Below are 27,021 nucleotides of genomic sequence, written 5' to 3'. Positions count from 1 at the left end.
CAGACAGACAGACAGATAGAAAGACAGATCAGACAGACAGATAGATAGATAGACAGACAGACAGATAGAAAGACAGATCAGACAGATAGATAGATCAGACAAGATAGATACAGACAGATAGATAGATAGATAGATAGATAGATAGATAGACAGACAGATAGAAAGACAGATCAGACAGATAGATAGATAGACAGACAGACAGATATATGATAGATAGATAGATAGATAGATAGATAGATAGATAGATAGATAGACAGACAGACAGATATATGATAGATAGATAGACAGATAGATAGATAGAAAGAAAGATAGATAGACAGACAGATATATGATAGATAGATAGATAGATAGATAGATAGATAGATAGAAAGACAGATCAGACAGATAGATAGATAGATAGATAGACAGACAGACAGATATATGATAGATAGATAGATAGATAGATAGATAGATAGATAGATAGATAGATAGATAGATAGATAGATAGATAGATAGATAGATAGATCAGACAGATAGATAGATAGACAGACATATGATAGACAGATAGATAGATAGATAGATAGATAGATAGATAGATAGACAGACAGATATATGATAGACAGACAGACAGACAGATAGATAGATAGATAGATAGATAGATAGATAGATAGATAGATAGATAGATAGATAGATAGATAGATAGACAGACAGATATATGATAGACAGACAGACAGACAGACAGATAGATAGATAGATAGATAGATAGATAGATAGATAGATAGATAGATAGATAGATAGATAGATAGATAGATAGATAGACAGACAGATATATGATAGACAGACAGACAGACAGACAGACAGACAGATAGATAGATAGATAGATAGATAGATAGATAGATAGATAGAAAGAAAGAAAGACAGATCAGACAGACAGACAGACAGACAGATAGATAGATAGATAGATAGATAGATAGACAGATATATGATAGATAGACAGACAGACAGACAGATAGATAGATAGATAGATAGATAGATAGATAGATAGATGATAGATAGATAGATAGATAGATAGATAGATAGATAGATAGATAGATAGATAGATAGATAGATAGATAGATAGATAGATAGATAGATAGATAGACAGACAGACAGATATATGATAGACAGACAGACAGACAGATAGATAGATAGATAGATAGATAGATAGATAGATAGATAGATAGATAGATAGATAGATAGATAGATAGATAGATAGATAGATAGATAGATAGATAGATAGTAAATAGCAAACACAAGTGCATCCATGTGATTTGAGGAAGAGGGACTCAGGTCTTGAGGTCTCTGTACAAGCGGATCATTGTTTCTAACAGTGAGACAGGCACATGTCGTCCTGCTCTGAACTCCCTCCAAGTTATTAATAGCTCAAATCTCCCTTTGCTTCTAGTGTGGAAGAGCCAGAGGAGACTTGCTTCTGTTTTCTAGTATTATGTGATAACATAATATAAGCCTATATTAAGTAAGCCCATCCAAAAATAAAAATTCTGTCATAATTTACTCACCCTCATGTCATTCTAAACTTGTATTAAGTTCTTTATTCTGCAGAGGATATTTTGAAGCATGTTGGTAACCAAAAAGTTTTGGTTCCCATTGACTTCCGTTGTATGGACAAAAAATATATTTTGTCAAAAAAGTCAATGGGAACCGAAACTGTTTGGTTATTATGATTCATTAAAATATCTTCTTCATGTTCCACAGAAGAAGAAGAGTTTCATGCAGGTTTGATGAAAGATAACCCAGGATTAAAAATGTTTAGCCCATTAAGAGGTTCAGAACTTTCCAGAAATCAGGCACACACAGATAAAAACGTGTTAGATATTAGGAAGGGATATTACAAGTTAGTTTATGTCTGTGCTACATTTTTGATGTTTGTTAAATTTAGTAGCTAATCCAATACGGTTCCTGAATTCTTCAGTTTATAATATTTTTGACCATTAACTGAAACTGGGTTGTGGATTTCAATTTCCCAGCATGCTATGCAATGGTTTGCATGGATTGGGAGAGTACCTGTAGATGTTGAAATTAAGTGTTATTTTATGTGTCTTTGAAAAAGTTGAGAAAGAGAGAAAGTTGAGAAAGAGAGAAGACGTGTTAGTGTTCAGTTAGTTTGGGTCACCATTGGCTGGTTCTGTCCACCTATTTTTATGTGCATTTTGGGATATTGCATAAATAAAAATGCTAGATGGAAATGCCAAGATGTGCATCAATTCTAAAAATGCGCATACATTTTTAAACTTATGCACTCAACTGAGGCAGATGCATTTTTGATCTGATAAGAAAACGTGCATAAACTACGATGGAAACACATTTAATGACGAAATCCCTCAATGCACAGCAAAAAACTCTTGTGACCTTGCCTCAACAGTTGATGTGACTGGATAACTGGACTAACCAGTGGACCAATCACATCGCACAGCATATCAAATGTTGGCTTGATAATTCTGAAACGCCTGAACAAAAGTTTGTTACCAGAATGATCTGGTTTAATTCTCTCCCAGAAGCATCTCACACGATTGTGTTCCCAAACACCAGCATCCGAAAACATGATCACATGACAGCGTTTATTGAGTTTAGTCTGCCGCAGTCGTGGCCTAATTGAGAAGGCTTAAATGCAGAGGACAAATTCTGAGGATGGGTTACCATACTTGGCCTTTTTCACTAGTATGTGGAGCTTTAACTAATAAGTGCTAACATGCTCCGTTTCATTTAGTTTAATTTTCTTTCCACAGTACAAGAACTTCAAATTAAGTTGTTTAACATGGTTACAAAAAGGAACTACAATGGAGTCTTGCACACATATATATAGGAAGTACAGCAGCTACAAAATGTAGCCCTGCTAGATTCCATATGCTAACAGCTAATTTGTTTATCTTTAAATAGCCTCTAGTTAGAGATAGCGAATGTAAAGGACGTCCAATGCTGACATGCTATTATATGTTCGGTGAGCATACAAAGGCATCAGCGCAGTGTAAGATGACACTGATTTCCATCTGCGCTGGATGAAGTGCTAGCTTGGGTATGCAAATAGCTTATTATTTTTGATGTGGTGCGGCTGAAACACGATTGTTCCCAAAGGACGTCTGTACAGACTCCAGAATGCACTTAGGATCAGACTGCATGTCACACACACACGTCTCTAGCATCGCTCAAGGGATGATGCAACACGCCTCATTCATTGAATGTTGACAAACTCTAGCTAGAATTACAGGCAATTACAGATATCCATATGTTGATATGACAAGCTGTTGTGTATTACAGTGATTTTACCATCATTAATGTGACACGCAGCATTTTAGCATGTTTTTATGAAATGGCAACAGCAACGATGATCAAATAATACATATTAATTTAGTATATTCAAGTGCAAAACAATTGGTGCAAAATGTTCAAAATCTGCAGAATAAGAGAAAAATGTTTTGTTGTGCCTCTGGATGTTGGAATCGGAATGCAAAAAAATTTAGTCTTCATTTTTAAAGAAAACCATCATTGAAAACGTCCTTTGAAGCTAAATGGAGACGTTTCACAGACTGGACTGATGACACCTGCAAGGATTAGTCTACTATTAAAGCAGGAATTTGATGTAAACAGTAAGGGGCCGTTCACACAGAACGCGTTTTTCTATTCCAATGCGCTACTTTCCCATTATTTTTCTATGTAAACGCGCTTGACGGACGTGCATGACCGTTACGATTTAGCAAAAACCCATTCAAAAAACCCATAGATTTTACGGTGTTGGAACCGGAAGTCCTAAAATGCTAACCCTTTTCTGGGTTTTGCCTGCAAAAATGCGTCATCCCTGAGGCACTCTATTGGTCGATCTCTTGTGAGTGACAGGTTGCCCCGCCCTCACTCCAGTAAACACATCATCAGAGATGTCGCTGCAAGAGGGAGGGGAAGTTATTTTAATACAGATAAATCATTTATAATAAATACTGCAATATTCCATTAAAAATAAGAATTGTCAATTTTGATTTCATGGTGACTTTAACAAAAGTTTGTAAACATTTCCAAGCAAACGTATTTGAGAGAAACAGCAGAGGCAGAAAATGTAGGATGCCATTTTTGTAATCCGTGGTGGTTCAAAGCGAGTGAGTCATAGAAATACTAATATGTTTATTGATATCTCCACTGTAGGCCATCATCATCATCAGTTTGATCAGATGTCAGTTAATTTAACCATTTAAATGCAAGGTTTGTTCATATATGCATGCGTGTGAGATATATATATAATTATTATGTGCACTGATGACTCATTTACAATTACGTTTGCGTTAGACATTCATGCAAAAGCTGAAAACTATAAAACAACTCAAAAACAAATTCTAACCAGCTTAGTTAACTAATATCTCTCAAACAATTTAACAAAAGTTTGTAAACATTTTCAAGAAAACTTAGTTGAGAGGAACAGCAGAGGCATAAAATGCACGATGCCATTTTGTAACGTGTGGTGTTTGAAGGCGAGTGAGTCACCATGTCAGAATATGGAGCGTGTGCGGGCGGCTGGCTGTCATCGAGGCATCTCTGAATGGAACATCATCACCCCCTCAAACTCAGACGGGGGCTCTGCACAGGGACCTCGAGAGTACGTGTGATGTGACGTGCATCTGCTCTGCGACAACAGTTTGTGGGGGGGGTTGTTCTATGCACCAAATGAAATTAAAAACGTGCAGTTGGGTCCATAATTTTTTTATGGTATCCCGGCCCCGGTGCAGGTTGTTGCTGTTGGCCCACCTCAGCTGAAATCGCGGGGGCCCTGAAAGCCAGGGGCCCCGAGAATTGTCACCACCTCTCTCCCCTGCATCAATTAACAATTAAAAATAGTTCATTTTTAGTTTAGTTAATGTTAAGTTCAACATTTACTAATACATTATTAAAATTAAAAGTAGTGTTTATTAATATTATTTAATGGACCTAAGTTAAAGTCTTGTTTTTTATGCAATATTGCAGTATTTATTATAAATGATTTATTCGCGCTCCAGTAACTTTCCACACTCCACAGGCGCCGCATGCAATGTTTTTGTCAGGAGACAGGAGTAACAACTGCAGATTATGAGTTACCTGCGGTGAGTCCGACATAATGAATCCAAAAAACACAACACAGCGAATGCCGGTGGTAAACACTCGTGTTCCAATACGAGTGTTTACGAGTTTTGGGAGGTGTTCCTTCGAAGGAGGGGGGTTGTTCTTACGCATGTGCTCATTTCAAAAACTCAGTAACAGTCTTTGGTTTCTCAGTCGACGAACAGATCCTCTTTAGCACCTTTAATCAAACTAACTTCCCCTCCCTCTTCCATCTCTTCTAGTCGTGTTTACTGGTGCGAGGGCGGGGCAACCTGTCACTCACATGAGAGCCACCAATAGAAAACCATATTTTCAATTCCCCATGGACAAAATCAAGCCCCGCCCTACATTTGTTCTTGTTCAAGAAACCATTTTATTGGGATATACATCACAATAGGACAAAAAGACTATTGAACTTCCGTTTCATGTTGACTTTAAAGGTGCAGTGTATAAATTTTAGCGGCATCTAGTGGTGAGGTTGCGAATTGCAACCAACAGCTCAGTCCACCGCTCACCCCTCCCTTTCGAAGCACATAGAGAAGCTACGGTGGCCGACACAGGACAAAGATGTCGTCTGAAACAGCAGAGAGTAGCCAGTCAAGCAAACACGCTCTGTAGAGCAGTTTGTCCGTTTACTAGGTATGTAACGATATTATCAATATCGTGTTATCGCGATAGCAAAACTGTCTCGATATTATCGTGGTCACATGACTGTATGAAACGATGCGTCTTCTGGGCAGAAAGTGTAGGTTTTTTTTTTTCAGCCTGGTTCCGAAAACGGTTCTGGTGTGATGGGTGGGCGAAGTGCGAGAAGCATATCCTGTAATAGAGAAGTCTCGACTCATGAATTTTATAGCAATGAATGCACTAAAAAGCCCTCGCGCTACTCATATACGTCACATATCGAGAGAGAGGTGCACAAAGGCAAGCTGCACGATTAATCTTTAAAAGATTGCGTTCTCGATTTCATCACCCACATGATCTAATTCCTTCACAACAATTCCAATGACAACGATTTGCCCGTGTATATTAAACCTTTGACAAAAATAAAATTGCGGAATTCAAATCTGCGTTCGCGCTGTCGTTGATCTACAGGGAGTGCAGAATTATTAGGCAAGTTGATTTTCTGATCATATTTTTTTCCCAAGCACATTTTACCAACTCCAATCCACATCAATCTTAATAACTACTATTAATATTGTTTTTAATCATTTATAAGTGATATATAATTGTTCATGAAGGCTGGAAATGAAAAATGCCTTATATTCAGGTGTGCAGAATTATTAGGCAAGTTTTCTTTTACAGGCAAAATGAGCCAAAAAAGAGATTTAACTCAGACTGAAAAGTCAAAAATTATTAAATACTCATGAGAAGGACGCAATACTAATGCAATACTAGAAATTGCAAAGTTAAAGCATGACCAAGGGACAGCAAAATGCTCATTGGGTCAGCGGGGTCAGACAACAACAGGTGGAAAAGAAAAGACACGTTAACAGCAAAATAATTAAGAATTAAGGTGAAGAATTAAGTGTGAAACCATCAGGAACCCTTTAGTCTCCAGCGCCACCATTTTCCAGAGCTGCAACCTACCTGGAGTCTCCAGAAGTGCAAGGTGTCAGGATCTCAGAGACTTAGGTTAGCTAAAGAATCCTAAAAAATGACCTGCACTTGATAAGAATCACAAGCTGAAGTGTTATAAAATACATGAAGACTGGGTTTTAATAGGGCTTATAGACAGACAGCTTGAGAGTGACTCCTGAAGGACCAGCACCACATCCTCTTGTACCACTGTTTGAAGAATTTATCCAGAATCTGGCAGTAAGGTGTTTGAGTTCACTTTTAGTCCATCTCTTATCCTGAAATGTCTGTCTTGCAGAGATGGACTAAAAATGATCTTCCAAAACTTACTGCCAGATTCTGGAAGATAAATTCTTCAAACAGTGGTACAAGAGGATGTGGTGCTGGTCCTTCAGGAGTCACTCTCAAGCTGTCGGTTTATAAGGCCTATAAAAACCCAGTCTTCATGTATTTTATAACACTTCAGCTTGTGATTCTTATCAAGTGCAGGTCATTTTTTAGGATTCTTTAGCTAACCTAAGTCTCTGAGATCCTGACACCTTGCACTTCTGGAGACTCCAGGTAGGTTGCAGTTCTGGAAAATGGTGGCGCTGGAGACTAAAGGGTTCCTGATGGTTTCACACTTAATTCTTCACCTTAATTCTTAATTATTTTGCTGTTAACGTGTCTTTTCTTTTCCAGCTGTTTTTGTATGACCCTGCTGACCCAATGAGCATTTTGCTGTCCCTTGGTCATGCTTTAACTTTGCAATTTCTAGTATTGCGTCCTTCTCATGAGTATTTAATAATTTTTGACTTTTCAGTCTGAGTTAAATCTCTTTTTTGGCTCATTTTGCCTGTAAAAGAAAACTTGCCTAATAATTCTGCACACCTGAATATAAGGCATTTTTCATTTCCAGCCTTCATGAACAATTATATATCACTTATAAATGATTAAAAACAATATTAATAGTAGTTATTAAGATTGATGTGGATTGGAATTGGTAAAATGTGCTTGGGAAAAAAATATGATCAGAAAATCAACTTCCCTAATAATTCTGCACTCCCTGTAGAGAGAGTGTAGATCTAAACAACTTCACAAACAATCTTGTCAAACACACAGAATCATTTCTGGTTCAAATATTCCAGTTATCACAGAAGCATACAAAAGTGTATTATTCAGATAAACGCTGATGTCTACTTTACCGATCAAAATAGAATAAATCACCTTTTGAAAGTGCTTCTAATAACAACTGTATCGATTACATTGTTACGCCAGTAGGTGGCAACAAATTTTTATCACTGAATCATTCTTTTAGAAACAAGTAAAGTCTTTATGAATCTTACAAAAATATTCTGTTTCACCTGTCTGGATCTTACATGTGTGTTCAAGCATCTTATTTGTGTTGAATTTGTAGTAAAACTTTACAAAAAGGCTAATTTGTTAAAGGTGCCGTAGAACGTGATTTCAAAATATGTAAGTCTAAGGTGCCCCATGAATGTGTCTGTGAAGTTTCAGCTCAAAATACCCCATAGATTTTTTTTTATTCATTTTTTTGACTGCCTATTTTGGGGCATCATTAAATATGCGCCAATTCAGGCTGCGGCCCCTTTAAATTCTCATGCTCCCCGCCCCTGAGCTCGTGACTGCCTTAAACAGCATAAACAAAGTTCACACAGCTAATATAACCCTCAAAATGGATCTTTACAAAGTGTTCGTCATGCAACGTCTAATCTCGTAAGTATGAAAAGTGAAGAAATGGCTCATTCTAAGGTAATAAAAACATAAAAGTTCGTTATGTAAGGTCCTTATACACCACTGAAAACATAGTTATGTATACTATATTGCATTTGTGTCAATAGATCCTCCCAAATATTACACACTGGACCTTTAACATGAACTAACAATGAACAATGAACTGACATAACAAGGAAGAATAAATAGGCCTACTGTAACAAACGTATTGCTCATTGTTAGTTGATGCATTAACTGATGTTAACTAATGAGATCTTATTGTAGTGTTACCACAAAACCTGATGATCATGATCTCCAGCATGATTTGATATGCTCCTGCGCTTCAGTAGAAGCTAGAAAATCTGGAGTCACGTGATCAGTGTTACTAATTTGATAAATGACCTAGAAAGAGTTGTTTTCTTTGCATTTTGCAAACTCTTAAAATTTTGTTTATCCCCAGCTTTAGAAGAAAAAATCCCAGATTTTCAATGTGCCAAATCCCACTGTTTGTGTGCTTGTTTGGATATAAATATAGAGTGTGAGATAGGGAGAAAGAGAGAGGCAGAGAGGGGGAGAACACATATATATATCCAGCGTGATGCTGTTCGCCCCCTATTCTTCGTCACCAGCACGCGTATGTATGTGTCCCTGTGGGCTTGTTGCTGGAGGAAGGATAGATCAGATAGTCACCTCTTCCACCTTCATTAAAGTGCTATTTATATTCTCAGGGCTGACCTTTCTCGTTAAGCGATGTGTTTTTTTTAAACACAAACACCCGTGGACGTATTGCGAGATGCTTTGAATGTGGGTTAAAAATAGCCGAGCAGCATTATTTGTGCTATCTGGTAAAGTCTCAGCGTGGTTTAGTATGGTTTTGGTGGATCCTGTGGTCCTGCACACATGCGAGGCTCGAGGTCAGCATTCAGTGCATCGCTTCTTGCAATCATGGCAATCGTTTATATTTTCATCAGCTATTGTGAGAACAACCTAAACGTCCATCAATAAATCAGTTTTGATGCGATTCTTGTTGGTATTTGGACTGTTTTGAAAAGGTATTGATTAGTTGGTTTGCCATGGGTTGTGACTGTCACTCACTCAGAACAGGCAAATATAGATGACTAAACAAGCATTTAATCTTGCTTTTGGGTCTATCTTTTGAAATACATATATATATATATATATATATATATATATACAGTACAGTCCAAAAGTTTGGAACCACTAAGATTTTTAATGTTTTTAAAAGAAGTTTCGTCTGCTCACCAAGGCTACATTTATTTAATTAAAAATACAGTAAAAAACAGTAATATTGTGAAATATTATTACAATTTAAAATAACTTTTCTATTTGAATATATTTCACAAAGTAATTTATTTCTGTGATCAAAGCTGAATTTTCAGCATCATTACTCCAGTCTTCAGTGTCACATGATCCTTCAGAAATCATTCTAATATGCTGATCTGCTGCTCAAGAAACATTTAATGTGTACAATTGTACAAAATATTTGTGTACAATATTTTTTTTCAGGATTATTTGATGAATAGAAAGTTCAAAAGAACAGTGTTTATCTGAAATCTAATCTTTTGTAACATTATAAATGTCTTTACTGCCACTTTTGATTGATTTAATGCATCCTTGCTGAATAAAAGTATTCATTTCTTTAATTTCTTTTCAAAAAAATAAAAATAAAAATTCTTACTGACCCCAAACTTTTGAACGGTAGTGTATAATGCTACAGAAGCTTTGTATTTCAGATAAATGCTGTTCTTTTGAACTTTCTATTCATCAAGGAATCCTGAAAAAAAAAGTACACAACTGTTTTCAACATTGAAAATAATCATAAATGTTTATTGAGCAGCAAATCAGCATATTAGAATGATTTCTGAAGGATCATGTGACACTGAAGACTGGAGTAACGATGCTGAAAATTCAGCTTTGCATCACAGGAATAAATTACTTTGTCAAATATATTTAAATAGTACACAGTTATTTTAAATTGTAATAATATTTCACAATATTACTGTTTTTTACTGTATTTTTAATTAAATAAATGTAGCCTTGGTGAGCAGAAGAAACTTCTTTTAAAAACATTAAAAATCTTAGTGGTTCCAAACTTTTGGACTGTACTGTATATATATATATATATATATATATATATATAACCACTGCAGGCCATTAGCATGCATTTTTACGCTTGCCATTTTCTGTAAAGCTGCTTTGAAATGATCTGCATTGTGAAAAGAGCTGTAAACATGAACTGATTTGAATCATTATTATGGCAATTATAAAAATAATTATAATTATTTTGAATATATATATACATATCAATATACACATATAAAATATATATAAATATTACACTAAAATCATAAAAATATATAGTGTAATATATTTATCATTACAATAGCCCTAAAACGGCTTCTGTTGACTTACACTGATTTTCTGTTTAAACACAAAATGAACTTGATTTCTCGCTAAGCTCCTCCTTCCTCCTTCGTATACTGCAACAAACTTCACCGATCTGTTAAAGGAATAATGGAATACCTATAGTAAGGTGATATCTCCAATATTATTCATTTTAAATGCATTATCAAACAGCTTAACGCTGACAGTGACATCAGTGCATATTTTTTCCTTAGAGAAACATCATTACTAAATCGAGTATACTAAGTGCTTTCAGTTTTGCATGACTGTGAAACATTACAATTCAAGCGTTTACATGTACGAAATGATTTTGCGTATCATCATTACATCGCAAACACACTCTGTGCTGCGTTCTCCATTGTTTGCCTGGATCTGTGCGGGAAAGCCCAGCGCTGGTTGAGGGGCACAACGTGACCTAACAAACAAGGAACCTCCGGGAACACCGTCAGTCCTGAACTATGCGCACAAGGGCCCAGTCTAAGGGGCTCCGCGAGAAGCGACGCTTTGGAAATGACGCTCAAAATGCGCTTTTGCGAGTGCCGCTCGGTAAAATCGCTTTCATTTCGTTGTAAATGTGACGTTTATAAGGAAGGTTTACAATAATAGTCACTCAGATGGTGCTTAACACGTTTTATTCAACGGTTCCATCGGCCGTCAGGACACTCCCTGAGCTCGCTTGCTTCGATTGGGAGGCGGAGACGGGACCCCCGTTGACGTCAGTGGGCCTGTCGGTTTCCTGCAATAGAAAGTGAGAGAAGATAGAGCGAGAGACAGGGAAAAAAAAAACAGACCTCTGACCGTTGAAACCCTTGACAACAGTTCAGACTGCACCTGTAAGTACCAAAAGTTTAGAAATACACGCGTCTTAATAAGCGTTTGGACGCATGGTCCAGTGCGTAGCAAACGCATGCTTTGCGTAAACGCATCTCCAAGTGCTGTTGTTTTGGAACACACTGTTTGCAAAAGATTTGATGGATTGCTTAAACTTGTGAGCATGTTTGTGTGAGTTTTATGCTGATTTTGGCTGGTGTCGGTCGCTCTGTACTGAGCCGGCCCGTGTTTTGTATCTCGCCGAGAGCGCACGTCTCCAGAATCCTAATACGCGGGGTGTAAATGTTTATCAAGCCCGCAACGCTGTTGGAGAGAGTCGCCGAAGCGCCGACCGCGACGGCAGGTAAGCGCAAAACACCTTTCCTCGACCATGGGATGCAAACTATCGCGTTTCGGATGCGCTTTGCACGTCTTCTGCTGGTTTAAAGGGCATTTTGTTGTCGAATTAGGGAAGTGTTTCTTGTTCATGTCCTGTTGCAGAGGGGTTTTCCCCGGCTCCGCCCTCTTCATGTGTTTCTTAAAGGCAGTAATGCGCCATTCATCCTGAACGCACCTGGATTTGGCGCTGAACTGTGGCATGTAAGCGCAGTGGCTTTTATTGGGAAAGGTTGTGGTTTTGTAGCAGTTAGGTTTGGACACATGGTGACTCATCGCATGCGGGTCTTATAGGCTGTAAGCATGTCAGATTGGCACTTGCATGGTCTGCCTTACAGGAGCAACCCCTGTTTAGTGCCATCTTTTTTTCTTTTTGTCAGAGCGTGCATGCCAAGTAGGCTACGTATACTGTATGTCCCATGTGCAGTAGTTTCTGTTGGCACCATTAGGCTGATTTCAGGGTGTTTCCTAATGGCTTGATTGACAGATTCTTTATCATTTTGCATTCATGTATTTGACTGATGTATGGCAAGGCATGCATTTTATTAGTATGTGTGTTCCATGGGAATCAAACCCTTGACCTTGGCATTGAAAACCAAGAAAAAAAATAACAATAAACTACAGTGGCCTCAGCACTAACTTTGTAACATTCCAATTCTGTAATGTAATATTAAAATTCTGCAGTAACACTAACATTTAAGTTCTGACAAAACCTAATAAAATTCTGCAGTAACATTCAAATTCTGAAATAACATTATAATCAAATTCTCCAGTAGCATTGTAACATTCAAAAATTGAAATAATGTAACATTCAAATTCTGCAGAAACATTGTAACATTCAAAATTGAAATAATGTAACATTCAGATTCTACAAAAATGTTATATTCAAACTCTGCAGTAACATTGTAACATTCAGATTCTGAAATAACATAATATCAGATTCTGCAGCAGCATTGTAATATTCAAATTCTGAAATAATGTAACATTCAAATTCTGCATTAATATTGTAACATTCAAATTCTACAAAAATGTCATATTCAAACTGCAGTAACATTCAAATTCTGAAATAACGAAATATTCAAATTCTGCTGTAACACAAACATTCAAGTTGTGAAAAATCTAATCTTATTCTGCACTAACGTAACATTCAAATTCTGAAATAATGCAACATTCAGATTCTGCAGTAACATTGAAATTCTGCAGTGACATTCAAATTATGAATGCAATATTCAAATTCTACAGTAACATTTTAACATTCCAATTCTGCAAAAAAGTGTCATATTCAAATTCTGCAGTTATATTGTAACATTCAAATGATAAAATAACGTAATGATCAAATTCTACACTGAAACACTAATAATATATTATTCCAATTCTGCTATAGGCTAGTTGTGATTAAATACTTTTGAAAAGTGTGCATGTCCTGCAGTGTAATATACATAAACAGGATTTTGCTGATTATTTCTTATAATTGAGAAACTACATGGAATATTTTTACTTTCAAAATATTTGTCATCACAGAAAGTTTAAAATGACTGTGGATAAAAAAAAAAAAAAAAAAAAGACCAAAGGTTCTCTCACACACACACACACACACACACACACACACACACATATATATATATATATATATATATATATATATATATATATATATATATATATATATATATATATATATATATATATATATATATATATATCCAGTATATATTAATTTAAAATATTTAAATATGTGTTGATTTAAAAAATGGACACATTATATTTTCAGATCATCCTAAGATGATCCTTGAAAAAAATCAAGCACACCTAAGTATTAGACGCTTCATGTCTTGAAATGGATGCGTCAAATAATCCAAAATGTGTGGTGCAGGGGGGCTTCCTGGACCAGGAGTGACAAACACTATTCTAGGAGTGTATGTGTGTGTGTGTGTGTGTGTGTGTGTGTGTGTGTGTGTGTGTGTGTGTGTGTGTGTGTGTGTGAAACCTGGTGCATGCGCTGTGTGTGTGAGTGTATGCTCGAATCCTCGGGGAGGTGATGTCATTGGCGTAGAGCTGCATTCGGTGGGAAATCATACACACTCGTAGTAAGCGTTATGTAATGCGGTGAGACGGAACATTCGCGTGGAATCTGGCACGCGCTGGGACTGGATGCATGCGGGATGCATGGGCGAGGCATGTCAGATGTTTGCTTCATACTGCAATGGAACTGAGTAACATACAGAAACAAAAACCTCCTAAACGTTGAAACAAAGAGCATCTTGTGTAGAATGTGGGGTGTATTTGCATCTATTCCTGCAGAGCCAAGAAATGCATTTGCCATTCTGAGAGTTGCAGTTTTAAAATGTTTTGAAGTCTGGTGATATTTATTGTAGACAACAAGACAACATTAGTGAGAGCGGCAGATCAACCAGGCAGATACATTTCCTATTTATCTGCACGGATGCATTCTTAACGTAAATATTGTGTAAAATATTTGCTATCATCAACCTAAATTATATTTTAGCATTATATCTGCCACCTTGATCTTTAGATTTTAGTAAATACATGTTCCATTAAAAATGTATCAGTTAACACAAATCAATCTCTTCTGGTCTATTTTCATCACATTTATGGTTTGCATTAGAGCCGTTCACCCTGAAAGCATTAGAGGGACGTTTTGAATTGGCATTGCCCCATTATTTTCATTTATGTTGAATGGACCTTTACTAACCAGCGCTGTGCATTATTCAGAATTGAATTTAAAATGCCTTTTAAATCCCAATACATCACAACTGTTTTCTTTTTTATATAATGTTCAGGAGGTTTTTGGTTTCTATATAAATATATCAAATTAATTTTTAGGTGCTATTTTGTATCTGACAAATTAATTCATATCTCATGATAGTGCTATAAAATAAATTGATCACGGTTAATCGTATATAACATAAAAGTTTATATATATATATATATATATATATATATATATATATATATATATATATATATATATATATATATATATATATATATATATATATATATATATATATTAATCTCAGACAAGTTTATAAATATATTATGTGTGTGTGTGTGTGTGTATATAAATCGCGATTAATCGCATCTAACATAAAAGTACAAGTAAATATGTATGTGTGTATGTATTATTTGTTTAATAATAATAAAAACAAAGACTAGATCTCTTTTATTGAATTCAAAATGTTTTAATTATATTTTGCTACATATAAAGGTATTTTAAAGATTTTGAAGTAGAGCTGTCAAACGATTAATCGCGATTAATCGCATACTAAATAAAAGTTTGAGTTTGCATAATATATGTCTGAGTAATGTGTATAAATAATATGTATATATAAATACACAAATTAATGTATATATTTAAGAGAAATATGTTATTTATGTACAAAAAATGTATTTATATATAATATAAATTATATAAAAATATAAATAAATACATATACTTGTAAATATTTCTCAAATATATACATGGATGTGTTTGTATTTATATATATATATATACATAATAATTACACACAGTACACCCACATATATTAGGCAAACTCAAACTTTTATTTTGTATGCGATTAATCGTGATTAATCTTTTGACAGCCCTATTTTGAAGTGTCTAAAGGTCAGTTGGTTTAACCAAAAGGCCAATACAGCCATTTCATTTGTGATTACAATTTCTTAAAATGTAATAAATTAATATATTTTTTTATTCTGGCATGATTTTATATCATCATATATCAACATAGTGCAAAATGGTATTAAAATGATGTGTAGAAGCCGTTGCTTTGTTATGAGAAAGAATGTCCGGAAAATGAATATCATTGATATCATTCGGAGTAACCAATATAAAGGGTCATTTGGATCAAGTCATGCGGTCAGTATCATGTGACATCATTCAGACACGTGCAAAGGACCACATGATCATGAAGCAAAGTAACTAACTCTCTCTTAACTATACTTACTCATACGCATGTCCCGAAACATCAGGTCATTCGGTACAACCGCTATAAAAGATGGAAAATGTTGTAATATTTTAAAAACTTGTATTAAATATAAAATGTAGATTTGTCCTTTTGCTAGCTAGCTAGATATTAGCCTTTTAGCATCGTTTGTAAATATCGTCATTTGGTAAAACCGAAATTTTGGTTAAACCGAATGACTTTTTGTCATTTGATCTTGTAAAAAAAATCAATAACCCATATATATTATTACAAACTTTTATGATTAATTGATTTTGCAACACTATTTCATGAAGTTGTTAAAAATGTTTGTTGGCCCTTTTTATGGTGCAGTATAGCTAAAGTGTTTTAATGGCTGTTAATTGTCTTGACAGTATTGGTTTAAATATTTAACAGTATGTGTAATATTGAAATGATTCTGAATTTTGACCCTAACAGCACTTTTGAAATTCCCTGCAAGGTTTGCAACACGCCGGAGATGACAGTGTCATTTCTTTGTTTTTGATGTCAGAGGTGTGTGTAGAAGTGCAGTCAGTCAAAGCATCGACTGCAAAAGACCATTTAGATCAGAAATCTGATTCCTGCGCCACACTTGTGTATCTGTGTCAGTCTATCTAAAAAAAATCAGTTCTTACAGACAACACTAGTGATCTGTCACAGTAGCTGGAGCTAAAGACAGAGGAAGCCATGGTTGAGTTGTTTCCAGCAGCAAGAATATGTGTTTGTGGCCTGTTTTGCGTTTGCTTCAGTTTATTTGTCTCTCATCCATCCCAGATGTGCAGATGGTGTCTTTCCTGTGTGGAATAGGAGATTGTCTTTCCTCCCTGTGATCGCCTGCATTCCATCCAGCATCTTTCCGTACGATGTTTCACTGAGCTAGCGGAAAACCATCGAAAATGCCACGTACGAAGCAGAACAACCCCAAAAACCTGAAAGGTAAGTGTTCGCTTCCATTCGTCCAGGATTTTGTTTGCTTAGGTTGTTTGTTTATTGGGTCGCACTTTTCCCTTTCACTGGTGTCAGGAGGCTTTGATGTGGTTGCAAAGTGTCTTTTTTAAAATGTTTGTGATGTTCATGAAGGGAAATGTTTGCATAGTTAAAACAAAAGAGTGTAGGGTCGTTAGTACATTTGCTGCTGTAAAATACCGGCATTAACACATTTATTTTCCACAAATTAGTCAGACATCAAGTGTCAACTGGTGGTTTCAATTCGACGTGTCTTTCAAAGGTTTTTCTAGTAATTCTAATTTGATGCATTGTAAAATTAGCTCAAAAGCACAGTTTCCTTTTTCCACGTTGATGTACTTCCTGTTGAAACAGGAAGCTGTGGATAGTTGGTGGCAGGTGGTATTAATTATTCCTATAAATAATTTGCATGGAATCAGTATTTATTGATATTTTGGTCTGTTTTCCTGGAAGAGAAAAACAGTGAATTGTAAATGCGTAGGCTAAATCTGTTTATAGTGACTTAGTTGATGTTTACGAGTACACTAGCATGTTGACAGTGCCTGTTTAATTACAGCTATATAGCAGTATTTTATGTTATCATTTATCTCTGTGTTTCAATTCAAGTCATTTTCATAGAGTTAAAAACCATACTTGCCATAGCAGAGCATGTAGCAACCCAGATTTTGGAGTGTTTGGATAATCATTGCTTTGAGCTTGGCCAAACAACATGAATAATTTAGTTTGATTACTGAACAGCATCCACTGGAGACGGCTGTGACTTTTCCCAATATTAGTATTATTAAATGAAGAGAGAAACAAAAAATGAAAAAAGTCTTGCAAAGAAATGACCATGATTCTTTCTTGATTAAAAGCAAGTTTAGGCGTTTAGTTTTTGAAGTATATGAAGTTTTCATTACATCTCAACATTAAAGGGTTTGTTTATCCAAAAATGAAATTTCTGAAGGATATCAAAGACTGAAAGTTAATCACGTTTTTGATTGTCTCAAGAACTGCTTTTATTATTATTTAACTTTTATTATGACACAGTCGCCGGTGCTGATTCCGCTTTTCCGGTCATGGGTATGAGGTAACGCAGCTCTGTTTATCATATTAGATACATTTGAGTGTGTTGAAAATGATGTTATAACATTACTCTGTGCGTTCACTCGGCGGCTGCTGTGAGACACTTGTTGCGCACTGCAGTAAGATAGATCGATTTTAGAATATCATATTAAATGCTGGATGGCTTGTGTTGATAAATGGCATGCAATTAAACGTATTGTACGATGGAGAAAATTCTGTATTACTGTTACTAAAAATAAAGCTGCATCTGATTATGCTATGTTAGCTACTTCGCAAAATAGTGTTTTTCTCTGAGGCATGGTAAAGCATGGTACTCGCAAAAAATCAAGAAAATTAGTTTCAAACAATAAGACTAAACGTGTTGAGCTATATAACAACAATTCGTTTTCTGTCTATAAATATATCAAAACAGTTGTTCCCTTGTCTAGTAAAATGTGTACAAACCTGATTCCAAAAAAGTTGGGACACTGTACAAATTGTGAATAAAAAGGAATGCAATAATTTACAAATCTCATAAACTTATATTTTCTTCACAATAGAATATAGATAAAATATCAAATGTTGAAAGTGAGACATTTTGAAATGTTATGCCAAATATTGGCTCATTTTGGATTTCATGAAAGCTACACATTCCAAAAAAGTTGGGACAGGTAGCAGTAAGAGGCCGGAAAAGTGAAATGTACATATAAGGAACAGCTGGAGGACCAATTTGCAACTTATTAGGTCAATTGGCAACATGATTGGGTATAAAAAGAGCCTCTTAGTGTGGCAGTGTCTCTCAGAAGTCAAGACGGACAGAGGATCACCAATTCCCCCAATGTTGCGGCGAAAAATAGTGGAGCAATATCAGAAAGGAGTTTCTCAGTGAAAAATTGCTAAGAGTTTGAAGTTATCATCATCTACAGTGCATAATATCATCCAAAGATTCAGAGAATCTGGAACAATCTCTGTGCGTTAGGGTCAAGGCCGGAAAACCATACTGGATGCCCGTGATCTTCGGGCCCTGAGACGGCACTGCATCACATACAGGAATGCTACTGTAATGGAAATCACAACATGGGCTCAGGAATACTTCCAGAAAACATTGTCGGTGAACACAATCCACCCTGCCATTCGCCGTTGCCGCCTAAAACTCTATAGGTCAAAAAAGAAGCCATATCTAAACATGCATGTGGCATTGGCAGCTTACACATCTGGAAAGGCACCATCAATGCTGAAAGGTATATCCAAGTTTTAGAACAACATATGCTCCCATCCAGACGTCGTCTCTTTCAGGGAAGACCTTGCATTTTCCAACATTTTCCTGCATCAATTACAACATCATGGCTGCGTAGAAGAAGGATCTGGGTACTGAAATGGCCATCCTGCAGTCCAGATCTTTCACCCGTAGAAAACATTTGTCGCATCATAAAGAGGAAGATACGACAAAGAAGACCTAAGACAGTTGAGCAACTAGAAGCCTGTATTAGACAAGAATGGGACAACATTCCTATTCCTAAACTTGAGCAACTTGTCTCCTCAGTCCCCAGACGATTGCAGACTGTTATAAAAAGAAGAGGGGATGCCACACAGTGGTAAACATGGCCTTGTCCTAGGGCTGGGCGATATATCGCATGAGATTGTCACGCGCATTTCGTCAGTAAAGCCGGTTCCCTGATTGCCGCTAAATCGCCATCACCTGCTTTCAAATGGAGCGGCATTTAATAGACAGAGCCGTAGATCACTGACAAGCCACGCAGTATCGCGTTCATATTAGATGAATTGCCTTCGATAATGAATGCGATATTGCGTGACTTGTCAGTGATCTATGGCTCTGTCTATTAAATGCCGCTCCAGCAGGTGATGGCGATTTAGCGGTAATCCGGGAACCGGCTTTACTGACGAAATGTGCGTGACAATCTCATGCGATATATCGCCCAGCCCTACCTTGTCCCAACTTTTTTGAGATGTGTTGATGCCATGAAATTTAAAATCAACTTATTTTTCCGTTAAAATGATACATTTTCTCAGTTTAAACATTTGATATGTCATCTATGTTGTATTCTGAATAAAATATTGAAATTTGAAACTTCCACATCATTGCATTCTGTTTTTATTCACAATTTGTACAGTGTCCCAACTTTTTTAGAATCAGGTTTGTAATATATTAAAGCGTCTTTGGTGTTTCCATGGTTTCTACAAAATAAAACCGGAAACCGAGGGTAACGCGGGTATTGACAGGTGACTCCTCACACGTCCCGGAGCCTTGGTTAAAATTGCAATTTTCTCACGATTTACAAATAGTTGGAAACATTTGGGATATTGTAAGTACTCAAGTGAACAAAATATATAACACTGGCCTAGTGGTTTTTGGATATTTTACTGCAAAATTCTTACATATTGCAGCTTTAATCAAATAACAGAATGTGACGCAAAAAAGAGAAGACACTAAATTGTTTATATTAAATATAATCATATCAGATACATAGATACATATAAAATACATAAAATGCAATGTTAAACCATTTATAAGATAACTTACAGTAAACTTAGGTTGTTTTATTATAGCATTTTTACAGAATTTTTCTGTAATAGATTACACTTTTTTACAGTGTGTTATAACAAGGTACTAATCACAAAAACGTGATTAACTTTCAGTCTTTGATCTCCTTCAGAACAAATTTGTGTTATTTATTAACATATTTCTCAAAGATAAAGTAGCTGTAAATGTTTCTGTGATCGCACCAAGCATGTCGGTACATGCCAAAATTGGGCTTCCATGCGTGACGTTTCTGTGGAATCCAAGACATTTCCTCTTCAACAAGGACGCCCCCACCTTTAAATCCACCCGCTCGAACAATTCATGCCGTTTCATGTTTTAAAACAAGGTTCCTTGTCATTTAAAATGTCAAAGATAAATATTTTTACAGAATTAAAAGGTTTAATTAGAATTTTGTGATGCAATAAAAATGTCATTTTTGTTATTTTAAAACTTGATTGTCTTGCATAGTGTGGCATTTGACTGTGCCAATGAAAATGGCTGTACTGCAATGTTTTGAAAGAACAAACAACGCATGAGAGGGAAAGAAAAATACCACAACAAGGAACTAGAGGATTCCCTCCTTTGTGTTGAGTGGCTGTGTTATTGCTGTCATGGATACAGAGGTGACCTCTGTCTATCAGAACACACCCTTTCTAAAGCATGTCATAATCGAGTCAGACGGTCAAAGATTCAATCATAAAGCTTTCATTGTTCTTTGAGGTCTCCAGGGTGTATTTACTGTTAGGTAGCGTGTTGAAATCTATATGCAGACTCAGCCTACATGTCATTTGTTTTATGCGTGCGTCTCGTGATTTTAGAGCAGAGCAGGAATGCTTCAGTGACGCATTTTGCGGGTAAACGGGCAGGAAGTAAGGAACCTCTTCCACCCATTGGACTCGGTGTTTACTTTTCTGAAACAGCTGGTCTCCAAGCACACAGACGCTCGCGCTACCGCTGACATTACGTCGCTGTCACCTGTTTTTCACTATTTATAAAATTATAAACCATTCAGGAACGGGTCCTAAGTTATGATGTTATATACGAATCCGCTTAAAGTCACAAGTCACAAACGTGTATATATTTATATAAAGTGCATTATCCATTATATATGTATATTGTTGCTATTTTGAATTTAAACCTTTGGACATTGCGCTATTTTAATATCTTCTAATTAAAGGAATAGTTAACCTATTTGTTTACCCACCCTTAACCCTTGTTCCAAACCCACACACACACCCAAAAGTGTGTGTTTTTTCCCTTTTTTAAGCAGTTTTTAGCTGCTAAACCAGCTTTCAAGTCCAACTTTTGACTCATTGTTAGTGATTAATGACTTGGTCTGTTCCTCACAGAAAGTTATTTTGCAGAAGACTTACTAGTCATTTTTGAACTGCTTTTATGGTGCTTTTGGTGTTTTATGTGACGCTTATCAGATTTAGTCACTATGAACTGTCGCTGTATAGTGAAAATCTTCTTCAAAATGCCCCTTTTGTGTTCCTCAGGAAAAGAATAACAACATACAGGTTTTAAATGAAAGTAAATTATGATGGAATTTAAAATTTTGTGTGAATGATTCCTTTAAAACCTATAAAAAGGGTAAAGGCAGCCTTTTTTGAGTTGGAAAGTTGTTCTTTTTTACGAGTGTTTTCATAAATATAATGGAAGAGTCAGAGCTCTTGAAAAATCCGTACAGTAGTGAGTTTTCCGCTTGTACCGTGAATAGAGCACAAGGTGTTGGGCTGGAAAAAGGATTTCTAGTGGAAAGTCTTGAAGTCATGAAATTCCAAAGTCAGTTTATTGTTAATTTAGCAGTTGAGGGGTGCATGACTTCACATACATTTACTGTTCAAAAGTTTGTGGTGAAAAATACAGTAAAAGAGTAATATTGTGAAATAGTATTACAATTTAAAATAACTGTTTTCTATTGTAATATATTTTTAATATATTGTATTTTGTAATATTGTAATATATTTTATTATATATTACAATTTTATTTTATTTTATTTTATTATATATTACAAATATATTGTAATACATTTTAAATATATTTTTAATTGTAATTTATTCCTGCGATCAAAGCTGAATTTTCAGCATCGTTACTCCAGTCTTCTGTGTCACATTTCTGATTATTACCAATATTGAAAATGGTATACTCCTTTTGTTTTCTAAAAAAACATCACATAATATAAGTAGTCACGGAATAAGAATATTTTTTTCAGAATAACTCAATTTTGACCAAAATGTCAAATAGAATCTATAATTAAAGGTGACGATATATATGCGTATGAATGTGTGTATGTATGTGTGTGTGTGCGTGTCTGTCTGTGTGTGTCTGTGTGTGTGTGTGTGTGTGTGTGTGTGTGTGTGTTTAAAATACCAGGACATGACTAATTCACATTGTTTTAGTAACCACAGTTTAGTTTTTTCCTGTGCAATCCATGATTTGCTCACATGATTTTCAAAAAACAAAACAAAATGATTTGCACACATGCAAATAGGACTAATATATATGTGTATGTGTGTGTGTGTGTGTGTGTGTATATATGTATATATATATATATGTATATATAATAAGTCTTACTTGTAATCATTTCGCTGGGATTGTCTAGGAAAAAACAAAACTGGTTACTAAAACTATGCAAATTAGTAATTTCCTGGTGTGTACTTCCTTAAAACACGTAATGTTCCCCCCCCTCGGGTTCCCCCTCTGTTGAAATCACGTTCCTTGGTTTAGGGATGGGCCGAGGGCGCCTAAAATCATCACTACTGTACACCGGCCCTGTTTACATGCACAAAGATGGTTAAGTACACTCTTCATAAATGTGGGTGTTAAGTTGAATGTCGGACCACATTGCCCTTAAGTGTCCCAGTAACATCATTTTAGAATGGTGTTGTTGGTAGGGTGGCCGTAGGCGGTAAAATTGCGGCGTGCCAATGCAGGAAGTTTCTCCTGCGGGCCTTCCTCTACTTCCCATTTCTAAAGCGCCATTAAAGCACATTCTCTGTCTGAGACACTGAATTAACCTGCTCTCGGGCAAACACACCTCGCCCACACACAGGTGGTGCGGCTTGCAGACTGTTGCAGCTTGTGTTCGTGGGAGATGACCGCAGAACGCTGAAATGGAAAAGCCCTATTTAGTGCAGCGCACGCTCAGTAATCGTGTGAGTGTTGTAATCTGGAACGTCCCTTTGAAGCTGTAGGGTAAATGTTTCACCCAGAATGCCCATTCTGTCTGTGTGACCCAGCAAACCTGTTAATAATCGACTCGTGGGTATGTTCGCTGACCTCCCGAGGGTCCAAGCGTGTGATTGCGTAACCCGGACCGTTGCTGATAATCTCAGGTGTCACGCGCGTCCGGCTTCTCACGGCAATGATGGATGGGTCCATAGATTCAGAGTTGTCACTTTAAATTGTTTTTGTGGCAGATGCCTCTGTTTCTGTCTCAATTCAGTCTGTTTTCTCCGTTGGTGCAGGATGAGACTAACCTCCTTTAGGAATAACGTGGAGGAGAGACACGCATAGTAGCGGTATCTCGAGTTTCTGATGGTTTATGAGACGGGGGTGTTTGATTCGATGTCCTCTTGCATGGCTGTACCAAATTTGACGTCAAACAAACACTGTAGGAGTATATCTGTAGACCTGTGTTTTGTTGACGTATTTAAAGACCCTGTTTACATTTGAAATGATTACCGGTGTTGTGCCGAATTTTGACACAAGGTTCATTGAAACTGTATGGTTGGCAGAATGACATTTTGATAAGAATTGATTTATTTAGGTATTATTTGTTTTAGGATAATGTAAATAAAGTATTCATTCTTTGTGGGAAATTTGTGCAAAATAGAAACAGAAATGGAAGCCACTGTGGGATGTAAGATGCAATGCGATAATATTCGCTTAATGTTTTCTTCTCTAAGAAAATTTAGTCATGTGACTTTTAAAACATGTATCTAGGATTTTTTTCAGTAAATGTGATTATGTGGTAGTTTATGCATGTCTTCTTACTTTATTAAAAATTGCATTCATGTCAAGTGTTTTTATATGTGAATTTTGGAGATTTTATTCACATTTTTATGCAATAAATACACTACTGTTCAAAAGTTTGGGGTCATTAAGATTTATTTTATGTTTCTGAAAAGTCTCTCATCCTCACCAAGGCTGCATTTATTTGATCAAAAGTACAGTAAAACAGTAATATTATGAAATATTATTACAATATAAAATAATATATTTTTAAAATAATATGTTTGAATATATTGTAAAATGTAATTTATTCCAATGATCAAAGCTGAATTTTTTATGATACATTTTTTTTAAAGAGTCTTTGATTAATAGAAAGCTCAAAAGAACAGCATTTATATGAAATAGAAATATTTTGCAACATTATAAATTTCTTCTTTTACTGTAACTTGTGATCAGTTTAGTGCATCTATGCTGAATAAAACTATTAATTTCTTTAAACTTTTGAACAGTAGTGAATGGAAACCCAGCTGAATGCATGTAAGAAGTATATTAATCTGTTGTCAGACATTTGAGGATATTTTGAATGTTTGTGAACTTTTGAGTTCTGAAAGTTACAGTATGTTTTCACAGTACAAAGAACTGTTTTATTTCAAAAGGTCAAAAGTTATTTCTCATAACGTGTCCCATTGAATGAGCCACTGTACGATGAATATTTATCCTGTAATTCACATTAGTTTTACGTTTGTGTTTATCTGAGGAGATGAAGAGATAGAGAGGCTGTCTGAATGCCATTTGTTGTGTTTCTCATGCGTCACCCCAGGGCTCACATTCGCTTCAGTGCTGTAGCGGTCTGACCCTTCTGACTCCCCCTAAGCATCAGAGGTCAAGAGGTCAGGCTTGGGGTTAAGAAGGGGTCTTGAACTCAATGTAGGCCCTGAATTCTAGCCTGTCGATCCCAGACACAGACCCCATGAATATCCCCGAGTTGTTTCTGTCTAAAGTTAAATGGTTCTGGCATCTCTGTTCTTTTTATAGCAATTCAGACGTAAAGCTGCTACGGCAGCTGATGTAAAATCAGCATAGTTAGGCTGTTCTTTCATAGTAATATACAAGTCAGTCTGTTATTTCATGAGAGCGTGTTTTTCTGGTCATGTTTGAAGGGCTGATCTCAAAGAAAGGGAATATTTTCATGTGAACAAGACGTGATATCAGGGAAATCAAAGCAATGCACTCCTATATTCACACTGGCATTTGTCAGATGACAAGTTTTTTTTTCCCTTTTTTAACTTCTGCTTCCTCCCTTTTTTTCTGGTTGTTTTGCTAACCTTTTGCTAGCTAAGCTATTTTGCTTATCCTGCGTCTTTTACTTCTATGGTTGTGTGTTTTGTTTTCCCATTTTCTGCAGATTGCGTTATGACTTTGCAGAAGTTGCTTTGCGGCACCTAGAGTAATGAAATGAATTTGCTTTTCGTTGTTTTTAAATATTATTCTGGCTCTTGGTGTAAACAGGGCTTTTTGGTTGAATATGGTTGTTATGAACAATGACAGTATTAGAAAAGTTTGTTGTTTATTATATTTTGAACGAAAAATGATATTGTAAACCCTAATGCTCAAAATAATTAATTGGTTTGAGTAGCGTAAACTTACACAAATTAGTTCAATCAAATTGACTTTTGATAATTTAGAATTTTGTTTTTCTTTTGAGTTCACAAGTAATCTGAATTAATTGTTTTGAGTTTTATGAACTTGTTTCTTTTAATTTAGACAAACTTAAATTGAGCTGAAACTGGGCTGGGATTTCTATTTCCAAGCATGCTTTGTCATCATGACATTTGAAAGGGAGTTAATGCTAAAATTAGCTAAGTGTTATTGATTTTTGAATGATTTTTAAGCTAGATTAATGTTGAGTGGGAGATTTAGTAGTGTTTATTGTTTTGCCATGCTAATTTAGAAGAGTTTCTGTTATGTTGGGTTTTTTGGGGGGTTTCATGGTGACAAGTGGAGCATGAGCTTAGTTTAAGAATAGATATATGTTGAATGTTTTATATTGCTATACTATGCAATCAAAGCATTGTGCTACAATGAACAAGTTAGCGTTTACTGAATTAGCTAGTAAGTTTCCACTACTAAAAATATTTAAGTTGAGATAACATGATCATTTTAAGTTAAATGTATGAATTAGCTTACTCAGATATTTCAAGTTAGGAGCAATTAAAATGTATGAGTATGAAATAAAAATCTGAAAGTTTTGCTTACTTAAACTTTGAATTTCTTATGAATCTGTTTCTGAATCTATTTAAATACTTTTTTAAAGTACCCAAATTGTAAAGAACCATTGTATGTATATATTGTAAGTATACACAAGCATACATGTTGTTATGAATTTAATATATGCTTATTTAAATGTAAAGGATGATTCTTATTTCTGTATTACTTTCAATTTAGGGTGAAGTATGAGCTTATGAACATTTTGCACAACAGATTCATATAAATTGACTCAGCTTTGTGAAAATGTGGATTTAAATGAA

At 35.7% G+C, this 27,021-nt stretch overlaps 1 protein-coding gene across 2 annotated transcripts in view; it reads left to right on the top strand.

Annotated features, from left to right (window-relative positions):
* The first annotated feature begins 11,513 nt into the window (after positions 1-11,513).
* Positions 11,514-27,021, top strand: part of hivep1 (HIVEP zinc finger 1) — a 74,067-nt gene continuing 58,559 nt past the window's right edge. Inside the window, exons 1-2 of one of the 2 annotated variants that reach the window (XM_048203500.1) lie at positions 11,514-11,645; positions 16,758-16,919. In XM_048203500.1, the coding sequence (XP_048059457.1) occupies positions 16,880-16,919 (40 nt within the window). In that variant the 5' untranslated portion in view covers positions 11,514-11,645; positions 16,758-16,879. Of the gene's footprint in view, positions 11,646-11,677; positions 11,987-16,757; positions 16,920-27,021 lie in introns of those variants that run through there. The other variant, XM_048203502.1, reaches the window with a different exon arrangement.

Source organism: Megalobrama amblycephala, linkage group LG9 (assembly GCF_018812025.1).
Source record: "Megalobrama amblycephala isolate DHTTF-2021 linkage group LG9, ASM1881202v1, whole genome shotgun sequence".
In the NCBI taxonomy this organism is placed as follows: Eukaryota; Metazoa; Chordata; class Actinopteri; order Cypriniformes; family Xenocyprididae; genus Megalobrama; species Megalobrama amblycephala.
Note: the sequence above shows the minus strand (reverse complement) of the source record. Positions and strands in the feature narration are given on the sequence as shown.